Source organism: Elaeis guineensis, chromosome 1, assembly GCF_000442705.2.
Source record: "Elaeis guineensis isolate ETL-2024a chromosome 1, EG11, whole genome shotgun sequence".
NCBI classification, from domain to species: Eukaryota; Viridiplantae; Streptophyta; class Magnoliopsida; order Arecales; family Arecaceae; genus Elaeis; species Elaeis guineensis.
Window position 1 is genome coordinate 107,023,413 of NC_025993.2, and position 14,409 is coordinate 107,037,821.

At 37.9% G+C, this 14,409-nt stretch overlaps 1 protein-coding gene and 1 long non-coding RNA gene across 2 annotated transcripts; both read left to right on the plus strand.

Moving 5' to 3' along the window:
* Nucleotides 1-379: 379 nt before the first annotated feature.
* LOC105038346 (uncharacterized) lies at nt 380-5,035 on the plus strand. Its single transcript, XM_010914126.4, has 2 exons — nt 380-687; nt 3,470-5,035. Exons 1-2 carry the CDS (start codon nt 466-468, stop codon nt 4,649-4,651), a joined length of 1,404 nt encoding a protein of 467 aa, XP_010912428.1. The 5' UTR covers nt 380-465; the 3' UTR covers nt 4,652-5,035.
* A 278-nt stretch (nt 5,036-5,313) lies between these two features.
* Nucleotides 5,314-7,759, plus strand: LOC140854771 (uncharacterized). The gene is made up of 3 exons (XR_012137918.1): nt 5,314-5,505; nt 6,472-6,650; nt 7,523-7,759. It is a non-coding gene; the product is annotated as an uncharacterized lncRNA (long non-coding RNA).
* The last annotated feature ends 6,650 nt before the right edge of the window (nt 7,760-14,409 follow it).

Genomic DNA, 14,409 nt, shown 5'->3' on the forward strand with positions numbered 1-14,409 from the left:
ATTTCTATGTAAGGATGAAAAGAAACAACAAAACAAACGGCGGTCCCCAAAGCGGAACGGACCCCCAAGGTGCAAGCAGGACGGTCTGGAGCTTTGGATCCTCTCGCTTACGCCGTTCGTGTGGGCCCTCAGATCGTGCCCGTTTCTATTTCACCAACCGTTGATTTATGAGCCACGCCCCACCCCTTTAAAAAATAAAAAATTCCGACCAACCATCGAGAGGGTGGTCGTGTGGGTGTTTCCAAAAGCAGGTGTCATAAAAAAATAGACGAGCGTTTTGGGGACATCGCAATGCTTCCCTCCGGTCATCGCAATGCAGAACAAATGTGGGACCGCGACCGCCTCTCTCTCGCGCCTTTATAAATTCCTTCCTCATTTCCCGCGATCCCTTCTCCATTTCCCACCTTTTTGTTATATCCGTCTTTTTTGCTTCTATTCCACTCTGAGGGAAAGAGAGAGAGAGCGATGGGAGGGTGCGCGACCAAGCCGGCGAACCTCAAGGCGGAGTTCGAGGCCCCTCGGCCGCTGGAGGAGCCCTTAGCGGTGGCGGCCGGTTCCAAGGCCAAAGAAGCGTCCGTAGAGGAGAGGAAAGAGGAGGCGAAGGCGGCCGCAAGTGGCGGCCAGGAGATAGAGAAAGGGCCGCCGGAGGAGAACCGCAGGAGATCCCTCGGCCTCTTGTTTAAAGAGGTACTCTTTCGATTTTTTTTTTTTTTGTCTATATTAGAAAATATTCTCTGCCCTTTCTTCACATTGTTACCGTCTGATTAGTATCTGATGGTTGTAAATCTGGTGGTTTTTTCCTCCTGATATGTATTTAGAGTTTGGAGAATTGGGGAACACCGGGAAAATTATTAACATTTGACGGCCGAAAACGGATGGGATATGGACTGGATACTGGTATATCGGTATGATATTGAAGATATACTTAAATTAGTATTTATATTTGTTATAAATGTATATTGGATATGAATTGGATATTTAAATGGACACGTATAGGAGTCCAATATTAGTTATTTTTATATTTTCCATCCAAATATGGATAAAGTTGGATATTTTTCCGATATAAATCGGATTTTTAGCACAATTCAACAATAAAAACTAAAATTAATCATATAATTATAAAGACTAGAATAGAATCCAGATTGTACATAGCATACAGGTAACTAAGGTTCTAAGAGAGTTATTTAATGAGACCGAACTAATCAAAGATCCAGGTCACTATTCTGGTCAGGTTTGTATTAAAAATATTAATATGAAAAAAATATTTAAAGTAAAAAATATATAATACAAAATTATTATTATTACTCTTTAAGTATTACTATTACTCTTTAATTGCAGCATATATAAAAAAAATATGAATTATCTATTTTTAAGAGCTTGTAAAAATTTATATGTAAATAAGAAATAGATAGAAAATATTAATATTTTAATATTTCTAACATTAAAGTTCTGAAAATATCATAAAGAAGAAAATAAAGTATATTCATTTTTCATTTTTGTCAGAGAAAAAAGATTTATTTTTTAAAAAGATAATGAATAAAATATGAAACATCACAACAGACATCAAATGACTATCTAGTGACATAAATAGATATGAATAACTTACCTTGGTGGTTGACCGAATACCCAAATCTAACAAGATTTATAAGTACGTATCCGGATTCAGTATATGGATTTAATTGGATGCTAGAATAGTACACCTCGCTCTGGATGCTATTGGATGGCATCATGGTATGCTCTGTACACTTTGAGATGTGTGCCATGTTAGATTTCTTTTATAATATGACAGTTGTTTGCTTTTTAGCATCCTTCACTGCGATCCAGTGTGGCAGCATGTGATTGGAACTTATTTGAGATTTTTGGAACTTCTTCCAATCATGCTTTTCTACTTACGTGAGTAAAAAAAAAAAAAAAAAGCATGTAGAAACTCTTGCACTTTGTAATAGATTATCTAGGTGTTCTTTAAGAGGGCATCCATGGAATGCTAGCTGCTACTCAGTAATAAAAAATAAAGAAAATTATATGCTGCTCTGGGCATCAAAAACTGAAAACTGACAAAAAAAAAAAAAAAAAAAAGAACTCTTTGGCTGCTAGCCAACAGAAAATGATTAAATAATGTGACATTGAAAATTTACTAGCTACTGCGTAACAATCACCATGTATGTATCATATTAGGCGTTCCACTTCTTTTTTTTTTTTTTGGTAAAGCATTATGCCTCCCACAATTGGAGGAAAGAAAAGACTTTTTTTTTTTTTGGAGAAATGAAAAGCCATGAGTTGAATTCAAAATCATTATACGGTTCTTATCCAATATTTGAAATTATTAAATGAGTTAATAATTTTAAAAAAAGATGTTTGGTTGTTAAAAATAATGTTGAAAATAAAAAAGTGTAAAATACTTAAGGAGAGTAAAACATGAATTTGAAAAATCATACTCAAAGTAGAATTTCACTATTTTAAGATAATTATAAATTTTATTGTGAAATGAAATATCTAGCATTATAAAATCATGACTTGTAATTTCAAAGAACAAGTAAAATTATAAAGTATCATATTTTTGTAGTGCATTCAAGCACACTCTTATTCCCTTTTTTTCCGAAACACTATTTAGTGGCAATGAAGAGTTTGACATACACCCTTGTGTAGAAGGATGTTGGGCTATAGATGTTTACTCGAACACAATGATGATACCATGGTGCATCATAAGATGACCTGTTGTAGTAAAATATTTGGGCCCTTGTTAGTAGTGATTATGTGTTTTATAAAAGAAGTATCCAGCTTTAGCTTTGTGGGACATAATGGTGCCTTTTTCTTTTTCTCGTATGACTTCTCTTTGCCTTTGTTGTGCATGCTCTTGGGAATTGATGCATTTTCGGGGTCCAGCTCTTCTTTGTTGCCTTTTTGCTGTCACAACAGCTGGGAAGAATCCAGTCTCCTTTGTGGGGCAGCCCCACCTTCTTTTGTGTATGTGTTGTTATTTAAAGATCTGTTCCTCATGGAGGTACCTTTGTTGTATTATAATCCCTGTGATAAGTGATTAAACTTATAATACTTATATACAACTCTAGCACTTGCACAAAATCTGAGGTTCCTTTTTTCATGATGCCTTTCGCTGTTCAACTTTGGCTTACACTATCATGGTAGTTTAGCTTTAGTGGAGTGATTTCATCCCAGTGCTATGCCTGGGGCCCCGAAAATGAAACCTCAAATTTATATAATAAGACACTAATCTTAGATATTAATTGAGGTTTAAACCAACGAGCTGCGAATATGAGGGAGTACAAATGTAGACAATTTTCCAAAAAAAAAAGAAAAAGAAAAATGTAGACTATGACAATGTATGGAGGTCTAATGAGAAGAGAATGTTGATAAGGCATACTGATTATATAATATTTTCACATCAACTTAAATATTACAAGGAACTCCAAGTGAATTGGAAGTATACTGATTAAAGTTGCCGTCAATGCAGAAGGAAGAGAGCAGTGGACCCTCTGATACTGGGAAGACTTTCATGACAGAGGCTGTTACACCACCACTGAAACTGGTGGAAGCAAAGGAAGAAGCAGTTCAGTCCAAGGCAGAAGTACAATACACAGAAGAATCTAAACCAGAAATTATAGCTACTGATATCTCAAATCTTAATCCCACTACTGAAAGAACATCTGATTCTTCAGCAGTTCAGCCCAAGACCGAAGTTCAATCTACTGAAGAATCCAAACTCAGGACTGTGGTTGCTGATGTTTCAAACCCAAGCACCACCCTAGAACAAGCCTCTGTTCAAGCTACTGAAGAATCTAAACCCAAAAATCTGGTTGCTGACATCTCAAACCCAAATAAATTTCCAGAAAAAGCCTCTGTTACTTCTTGTGTTGCAGCTTTCGAAGCACATGAGAAGCCAGCGGATTCAAAATTGAATGTTGAAGAAGTCCAGGCTGCTAAGGGAGATGTTGTGGATTCAAAATTGAAAGCAGAAGTCCAGAACGATATGAGAGAAAGATTGGATTCAAAACAGAAGGCCAAAGAAATCCAGACTGCAGAGGAAGAAGCAGTGGATACAGAATTGAACAAAAAAGAAGAAATACAGGCTGCAAGCGAAGAAGCAGTTGATTCAAAATTGAAAGCAGAAGTCCATAAAGAGGCAGTGGATTCAAAATTGGAAGCAGAAATCCATGCTTCAAAGGAAGAGACAGTAGTTTCAAAATCAAAAGCAGAAGAACTCCAGAATGAAAGGGCAGAGGCAGTGGATTCAAAGTCAAAAGCAGAAGAACTTCAGACTAAAAAGGTAGAGGCAGTGGATCCAAAAGCGAAAGCAGAAGAACTCCAGACTGAGAAGGCAGAGGCAGTGGATCCAAAAGCAAAAGCAGAAGAACTCCAGACTGAAAAGGCAGAGGCAGTGGATTCGAAATTGAAAACAGAAGTTCAGACTGCTAAGGAAGAGGAAGTTGATTTAAAACCAAAAGCAGGAGTTCAAACTGCTAGGGGAGAAGAAGTGGATTCAAAACAAAATGTGGAAATCATCCGGATGGTTAAGGGAGAAGTAGATTCACAACTGAAAGTAGAAGGCCAGGCTGCTAAGGGAGAAGTGGGGAGTCCAACAGGTGCTATCAGACAGGAGGGAGCAGCTGTCATGGAGAAGAAGGTAGATATATAATTGCCAGTTTCCTCTGTACATGAATTTGCTCGAGAGCTTTCAGAAGGGCACCTTTTTACTATAGAGGATCATGGATCAAATGGAAGAAAGAACCACTCTTCTGGTTAGGTTTTGGGTATGAATGCTTGTGTAATGTTATTTGAGGCTGTGTAGTTTCTTCTGTATTTTATTTTTTTAATTGATGATTTGTTATTCGGTTTGACGATCCATATCTTGATTGCGTGGAAGATTTTGTTTTGCACCTTCGCTTCCACCTTTCTGATGAATATTAGTGATTCAGTGTAGCTTGACATATATTTTTGAATATTCTTGGATGTTGGGGTTCTGATCTCATTCTGTTGTCTTGTTCTAAGGAAACTCTGGCCATTGATTGTATTGATAATAGTTGTTATATGATTGCTGCAGATGTGCTAATGAATTATTTTTGATGCATTCCAACCAGGCATTCTTAAATCATAAGTAGTTCGATCATATTTTGAGAACTAGTAGTTGCAGGTATTGCCATATCCGTTGAAGGCATTTGGTTTTTAATCCATAATTTCCATAATCTTTCCTCATAAAACACTATAAATGCCTCCAAACATCAGAATTCCACCTAAAATGCTGCAATGTATTGTTGAAACAACTAGGTGAGAAGTTTCACTATTTCATGGCCAGGGTAATGAACTCCCTTTCCCTCCGGGACTTGGCGCCACATGACCGGTGGCAGATGGCAGCGAAGGTGTGGGGACATGCACCATTGCTGGTGGAAGACAGCCAAAGGATGGCCTCAAGATGGACGCCGGCGGGGGATCTGCAGTTACCACACATGGTCCAAGCACCATGGAACCTAACCTGAACCCCCTCTTATAAAGGTGCACTTCCTTCCGTTCCCCTTGGTATTCTACGAGGGACACAACTTTGTTTCCCTTTCAAATTATCTTTTACTAATTCCATCTGCAAATCTGATTAATTAATAAGGAACTTATTCAGGTATACAAGATTTTGAGTCTTGATTGAAAAAAAAAAAATGAAGGATTAATGTTTGGATGAGAACAATTGTAGAAAGCATTTAGGAAAGAAGGCAAAAGAAAAAGAAAAAGAAAACATGAGAAAAGTTATAAAGCTCAACTAGAGAGTTAAGCACTCTTAAAAAGAAGAGAGAGAGAGAGAGAGAAAAATATATGAATTTTGTGATAGCACTTGTTTGAAATGGGTCAGCTCGAATCTCAAACTTTATATTGCCTCTTCTATTGCATCCCTTCTTCATTTTACTTTAAATCGTAGAGACAATATGTGAGAGTCCTCCATATACTCTCTCATAGGCTAATTCCAATCTTGTCTCAGATTTAGAAAATTTTTTCTTTAATATGTCAGCTTCGACATCACTTGATAGAAATGGATCCTTAAAATGATGAATTTCTTTTACTTTGGAGCACTTTTACTCTTGCTCCATCTTCTCTTCTTTTGTACATGTGCCCACCATAAAACTGCCTTTGTTGTTTTCTCCAACTTCACAGTAGTGAAACTATTAACCTTAGTATAGAACAGCAATACATCTACATGGGATTCAAGATATCTCTCAACTCAATCTTATCCTAAGTGGAAGTTCATAATTCCAGATAACTCTCAACTTAATTTTATCCTAGGTGGAGGTTGAGGACTCCAGATAACTCTCAACTTAGTTTTATCCTAAGTGGAGGTTGAGGATCCCGAATAATTCTCAACTACAGAGATCGTATGAGAGTTAGTTTGTGGTACATACTTCTATAAATATATGATGTATATCAATCATATATGATCAAAAAAATATAACTCATATTCTCCTACATTCTCTCTAGGACAACCACCCTTCGGATCTTGGGCATTTAAGGTGTGAATGCCATTAGAGGACTTTGGTATCCCTCTTCCTATTATTGAAGATCAACAGTAGCTGTGATTCGTGTAGTTGAGCCAAATGGGTCATCAAACAAGATCAAATCCAACAGCTTTTGCATGTTTCGAGTTCCTTACGCTCAAGGTATGCATTCTTATCTAAATTTTTTCATTGGTATTAGAGCAACCATGACCTTGTTTGCACCCTAGTCATGGCTCTCCAACTTAAGATCACACAGGCATGTTAGAACCACCCAAAATTGAACCATAATGCATGATAAGTTCAGCCCATATTAAAATATATTTTGTTTCTTATTTTGTTGATCCGATTGGATGGATTTGTTCCTTGTATGGTAATCTACATTCCTGCAAAATCTCAGGCTCATCCGTTGAGCCGTTTAAGAGAAATTGCAAATACAAATTTCATTTTTGTGCCTGGATCTGTGATGAATTGAAGATTTTAGGCCCATTTTTTTATGCATATAATGTTTGTTTCATACTATGATATTGTTATCAATTAAAAGTATGTTTCGTAAGCTTTCCAACGACATATCATATGCATGGCTTGGCTTAGTAGATTGGAACTAATAGACTCCCGAAGTTGGTCACGTAGAATGAGTTTCTGCAAAATTGAGAAGATGAATACTGCATGAACCCAAGACTTTAGGCCCATTTTTTATATGTATAATATTTGTTTCACGCTGTGATATTATATCAATTAAAAGTATATTTTGTAAGCTTTCCAACGATATATTATATGCATAATTTGCTTTAATAGATTGAAACTTATAGGCTCCCGAAGTTGGTAGCGTAGAATGAGTTTCTGCAAAACTGAGAAGATGAATACTGCATGAACCTGAGACTTTAAGTCTATTTTTTTAATATGTATAATAATTTTTTCATGCTGTAATATTGTTATCAATTGAAAGTATATTTTATAAGCTTTCCAACAACATATCATATGCACGATTTGGCTTAGTAAATTGGAACTTATAGACTTTTGAAATTGATTGACAGAATGAGTTTCTGCACAAACCGGACTGTTGGAGGAAGAAGAGGAATAGTGCATGGCACTATTCTTCCCACTCGTGCTACACACGATGGCTACGTCACTGTCCCTCCAAATGACGTCCAATTGATGATTGTGATTTGTGGGCGTGCATGTTTCTTCCGACGACGCTGTGGCATCACCACAGGCGAGCGGAGGTCTTCTCGTCGGTGCCAACATGGTGATCATGTTTGGTTAGATTTTCAATGAGCCTAATTATTTAATTCTAATTTTTTAAGATAAATAATATTTTATAAAAATTGTTAACTAATTTTTAGATCAGTTCTTTGGACCACGCATGTGGGCATGTGGTGGGTCCATTGGACCTAATTTTTGGGCTCAGTGCTCCATGAACTATGGTCCATAACCTTATATGATTAGTTTTAGGTTTCGAATTTAGTTAGAATAAGTTTTTAATTTTATTTTGATAATTTATAATTAATGATGTGTACATAAATTTATTTTGATATAATTCATGTGATTAGAATTATTCTGTATTATTTCTGGCATGTTATAATGTTCCTAAACATTTTTTACATTTGAGTTTGCTTGAAATTAAATTGACATATCAATAAATTGGTGCTACATTATAATTATTTGTTTATATAAATTTATAATTAATTTAGTATCATTGGGGTTCTTTGTGAGCCATATGTGTTGTTTGGGATGTGTGGATTTATTCCATAAGAACAATGGAATTAAATTGTGAGATTATGTATAATGCATGATGACTTTGAAGCCTAGGAATATGTTGATCCCAAAATGCATTGATTTAGCACTTTGATTTTATTGTTATTTGTTTTGAACATGTACACTGATTGTCCTCCATCTCTTTAATTGTAGTGACATGGCCTCTAGTTCCGTCATCACTAACGTAATTAAAATTGAGAAATTAGATGATACTAATTATGCTACTTGAGAGATGCATGTCCAATATCTCCTTCAGACGGATAAACTATGGGATATGCTGCATATTGTCATGATCCCAACTCAAGGGGATGATGTTTTTCTTGCATCTCAGAAGGCCTATAATAAGTGGATCAAGAGGGACTGTCATGCTCACCTTGTGATGCTTGTGAGCATACGAAATGACCTCATGGGCTAGTTCCAGTCCTACAAGATAGCGAAGGAAATGTGGGAAAGACTGAAGGTCACATTTGGACAGAAATCTGTTATAAAGCTTTATGCTTTGCAACTGAAGTTCCAGCAATATGTCAAAGATCCAAAGCACAGCATGGCTGAGCATCTTAGGGAGATGGGTTCTCTCATTCGAGACCTTCAGACTGTAGGAATTATCCTCACTGATGAGCAACGATGCTGAGGATGATTAGATCCTTGCCAGACCCTGAGTGGGCCCAAATGAAACTCCTCATGACACATAGTGAGAATGTCAAGCTTTTGAGGACATCTCACGTCACTTGGAGTTAGAGGTAGAGTGTATTGAGGTGAACCACACGTTAGCCTATGTGGCTCACGTTGAAAAGTGTGAGCACTTTAAGCTTAGATACAGAAAGCAAGGATCAAAGGCTAACAACCCTATGCCCAAGAAATGAAAGAACAAGAAGGCCAAGAGGGGCTCACATAGAAAGAAAGATATATCCAAACTCAAATGCTATATATAATTGTAAGAGGAAAGGACACTTTGCTCGAGATTATCCTGAGCTGAATAAAGTAACTGCCTTTCCTAACTCTCCTTGTGTTTTAGTATGCTCACATGCATTAGTTGCATACTTACGTCCGGAGTGGATTGTTGATACAGATACGTGGCACCTAAGTGCCGACAAAGAGGGATTCATGGATTGCCACCGGATGCCTATGGGGACATAGCGTGTCATGCTAGGAAATGGCACTACTGAGGAGATCTTTGGAGTTGAATCGTACTAGCTCAAGATGAAGAATGATAGAGGCCTATTCCTACAGGATGTTTTGTACGCTCTAGGAATCTGATATAATCTAGTTTCTATCGTAGTATTTTTAGGGTTAGGATAGTCTTTCAATTTCAATGATAATGGTGTTGACATTTGTGATTAGAATGTATTTTTAGGATATAGTTTCTTAGAGAATGGATTCTTTAAACTTTGTTTGGATGTTTATAATAAGGATCCCTCCTTTACTTTAATTTCTTCATCTTCTTCTGTTATTGATGATTATGATATGTGGTATAAGTGATTGGGCCATATAGGTCAAGATAGAATGGCCAGGCTAGCTAGAAAAGATCTGTTGAGACATCTCAACAAAGTAAGACTTACTGTTTGTGAGTCTTGCTTAGCCGGCAAAGTCAAGAGAAAATTTTTTGGTAAGGCTACTCGAGCATCTCATCCATTGGAGTTAGTGTATTGTTGAGATTTGATGTCTCGAGATTCGATCCATACTGAGATCACAACGATGTCCAGGATGATGAACGGAGTCCAACGAGCTCAAGAACAGACTAAACGAAGTCTAGAAGGTGAAGATACGTGCGAAAAAAGGTCCGAAGCAGGTGACACGGCCCATGAGGTGGCAGAGGCCGATGAAGGCTGACGGCGGTGCAGCCAGGTTGGGTGGATGTGCATGCATGCAGGAGCATGTGGCCCAGTGCGAGCGCACAGGCACCCAGGCCCAGCACCCTGTCATGGTCCATCATGAACCACAGGGTGTTGGGTAGTCCATGGAGGCCGTGTGGACCGATCACGCGGTCTACACACGGTCCAGAGATGTTTGTGCACAATCCGATGGTCCAGATCGCATGTGATCGTAATCAAATGACTGAAACTCAATCTAAATGTGATCAGTCTTGATCTGAGGCTGTAGTGCACGATCGAACGTTTCTGGTATGAGTCGATCATGATCGGATGGCCACAGATGGTTCTGGGGCTGATTGAAACTTGATATTCCTAGTGTAACACTATTTTAGAGATTTTAGAGCCTATATAGCTCTAATTGATGAGCTGTTTATTACATTGGATAGCTAGTGACGTTCTGAAGGTATAAAAAGACTTCAAAAGAAATTTTAAAGAATTTTTATGAAGATTTTGAGACTTCTTGTTGAGAGACTCTTATATAAGGGTTGAGTGGTGAGTTTCTCTTGTATTGTTGTATTTTATTCTCTCAAAGTGAAGCTTGCACGCCCCGTGGAGGTAGGCTTGAGACCGATCTACATATTTATATTGTGTTTCTTATTTTATTTTATTTTTTTCTATTGTAATGCGTGGTATTGAATCCTGCACAACAACTCCAATATATATGGCCGATGAATGTGAGGGCATGTCATGGTGCAACTTATTTCCTTATATTTATAGATGATTACTAATATTTCGATTACGTGTCTTTGATTTTCCACAGGTCAGAAGCATTATATTACTTCAAATGCTTTGTGGCAGAGGCAGAGAATCAAATGAAGAGAAAGATTAAAACTCTCTGGATCGATAGGGATCGTGAATATCTGTCTGATTAGTTCAGAAGTCTGTGTGAGGAAAAGGATATAGTCTGATACCTAATGATTTCGAGTACTCCACAACAAAATGGTGTTGTAGAATGATGGAATCGGATTTTGTTAGAAATGGTTAGGTCCATGATGGTGTAGGCAAATCTCCCGAATAGTTTTTGGGGAGATGCATTGTTAACTATTGCCTGTATCCTTAACCAAGTTCCAAACAAGTCCGTATCCTCTACCTCATATGAGTTGTGGACTGGTAGAAGTTCGAGTCTAGATCACTTGCATCCTTGGGGATCAACTGGATCTATTCATAGCTCCTCCCACAAGTATGATAAGCTTGGACCAAGGGTCAATAAAAAAGTGTTCATTAGGTATCCTGAGGGTTCCAAAGGATATGTCATGTATGGTGAACATCCTAGCTAGTGGGGGAATGACTGAGCTCAAGTCTTGGGATGCAGAGTTTCTTGAGAATGAGTTTTCAAGAATTGGTGAGGTTGATAAGGACTTCCAATTGTATGAGTTACAAGAGGAAGCACCTTAGATCAGTGGGAGTATTCCTGAGGATAGTGGGAGCGCACTGCTCGATGGGAGTGAACCCCTAGACATTGATTCAGAGGCTCAACTAGTTCGACAAAGCCAATATGAGAATGTTTCTCGATGTCATTTCAATGAAATTGAGGAAAGGATTCTTATGTGTGCTATGTCAGATGTAGATGAGTCAGGTACTTATGAAGAAACACTTACCTCACCTGATCGAGATCAATGGATGGCTGCTATGAAAGAAGAGATGGATTCTATGGCTAAGAATGAGGTATGGGAGCTTGTTGATCTTCCACCTAATCGAAAAGCTATTGGCAACAAGTGGATCTTAAAGATCAAGTGCAAGGTGGATGGGTCAATCGACAAGTTCAATTTCGATTGATCATGAAGGACTATACCCAAAGAGAGAGTATAGACTATGTAGAGACTTTCTCTCCCATAGTGAGGTTTGACTCCATTCACATAATTCTAGTCATTGTAGCTTATTTAGATCTTGAGCTGCATCAGATGGATGTCAGGACTGCATTCCTTAATAGAAGACTAGGCAAAGAGATCTACATGGATCAATTCGTTGGCTTTGTTGCCAAGAGACAACAGTGCAAAATGTGCTGCCTTAAGCAATCTTTTTATAGTTTTAAGCAATTATTTAGACAATGGTACTTATGATTTTACGAAGCCGTTAGCTCCATAGATATGCCCATGATGGAGGAGGACCATTGTGTGTACATCAAGAAGACTAAGAAAGGGTTCTTGATCCTACCCTTATATGTAGATGACATCTTGTTGGTCGGAAACAACTTGGAAATAATCAACACCATTAAGGAATGGCTATCCTCCGTCTTTTAGATGAAGGATTCAGGGGAAGCAAGTTATGTGCTCAAGGTTAAGATCTCAAGAAATCGCTAAAAAATGCTCTTAAGTATGTCTTAAGAGACCTATGTGAATAAAGTTCTTGAGTACTTCTGTATGTATAACTCAAAGCCGTTGATACTCTAATTGATAAGGGTTACACTTTAAGTCTTAGTCAATATCTAAAGATAGAAAAAAAAAATTAATAGAAAAGAAACCATATGCCAGTGCCATTGGGAGTTTGATGTACCTTATGAAGTGTACTCACCCCGACATCTGCTTTGCTGTTGGGCTTGCAAATAGTTCCAGAGTAACCCAGATGAAGAACACTGAAAACTTGTGAAGCGGATCATGAGGTATCTTCATGGTACATCTGATTATATCTTTAGGGTGGAGACATCAAATTGTGTGGCTATACGGATGCTGATTTTAGCGGAGACATAGATGATAGTGTCTCCACATCAGCATATGTTTTTATCCTTGGAGGAGGTACCATCTTATGACAGAGTAAGAAACAAGATTGTGTTGCACAATCTACTATGGAGGTTGTGTACATGGCTAGTTCAGAGGCCAGAAGACATGCAGTTTGGCTGAGTACTTTTTCTGTAAGAACATGGGGTGACAACTCATGTTGATGAGCCTATTGAGATACGTATCGATAATATGACTGTCATGCAATTTGTGCATGATCTCAAGTTTCATAATAGAGGCAAGCATATAAAGAGAAAATATCACTATATTAGAAGATAAGTTAGGGATGGAGAAGTGATCTTGAAACACATTCCTAGTACTGAGATGGTGGCTGATCCATTGACTAAGCCACTGAGTAGGAATGTATTTGAGACTCATATTAGATGTATGGGATTGCGTAATATTTTTTCTTAGTTGGATCACTAGTTTGGACATTCATGTTTACTTTGTATTGATGAATATTTATTATCTATATGTAGTTTTATGATATGACATATTTTGAGTATGTTGTTGGGATTAAAACTATTATTGTAGCATGTGTTCTTGAATGTCACCAGGCTTGGATCAGTCCATGACTCACACGGACGATCGTCCTGACACCTAAGTGGTGTGCAAGATGAGACAGCTTACACCTGGACCGGTGTAAGTGCCTTGATAAATGAGGAGTATTCAAGGAGATTATTATTGCCTTAGTAAGGCTAAGATGAGACTTCTTAAGAAATCAACTATAGATCTATCTCAATCCATAGTAAGCCTATTGGAAGCCGGATGTGGGCACTCATAAGTTGAGTAGCTCAGGTTAGTACTTTAATGATGACTAGTGTTGGGATTCGGAAGCACAATAGATATAGATTTTAAAATTTTTAACATGCATCAACAATTGAAAAATAAGTGATCCGAACCCCAAAATCCAAAATCACCTTGATGATATCAAACAAACATAAATCATATAGCATAAGAATTAGAGATCAGATATGATATACCATACAGGAAGATCTGAATTATCTGTTGATTGGTTTTTTTGAGGCATCTAAGCATGTGCCTTCCAATGTGATCCACACAGATCTCGATCTAGAACTCTCCTAGATCTGGATTTGCTGAAATTTTTTCACAAATAATTCAGCAGCTGCTCCTATCCTGCATCACCAACTCTTGATAATTTTTTTTCATCTCTTAGCCATCATACTGTCCAACAATTGGACCTATGAAACCACACATTAGATCCAACACTTTGGATCTGATTTTAGATCTTTTGGATGCACTCAATCCCATAGCCATTCAACCCCTTTTCAAAGACCCACATCATGACTAAGCAAGGAATCAAGACAGGATCTAATCTTCCCTCAACCGCCCAACTTTTGGGCGCACCAACTTAGAGGCAAGAAGCCCTTGTGCATGAGGGTTGGAGGAGTCTTTCTCAGGAGGGACTCCTCCCTTGTGCACGTGAAAACCTTTCATGCTAAAGTAGGAGCACTCAAGTATGGGATATCAGATAATGGCGTGGATGTCCCCTTCTCACGTGGGACTCTATGCATCCAGATAGATAAGATGCATGAAGCCTCTTCCTTTTATGGCATGGAA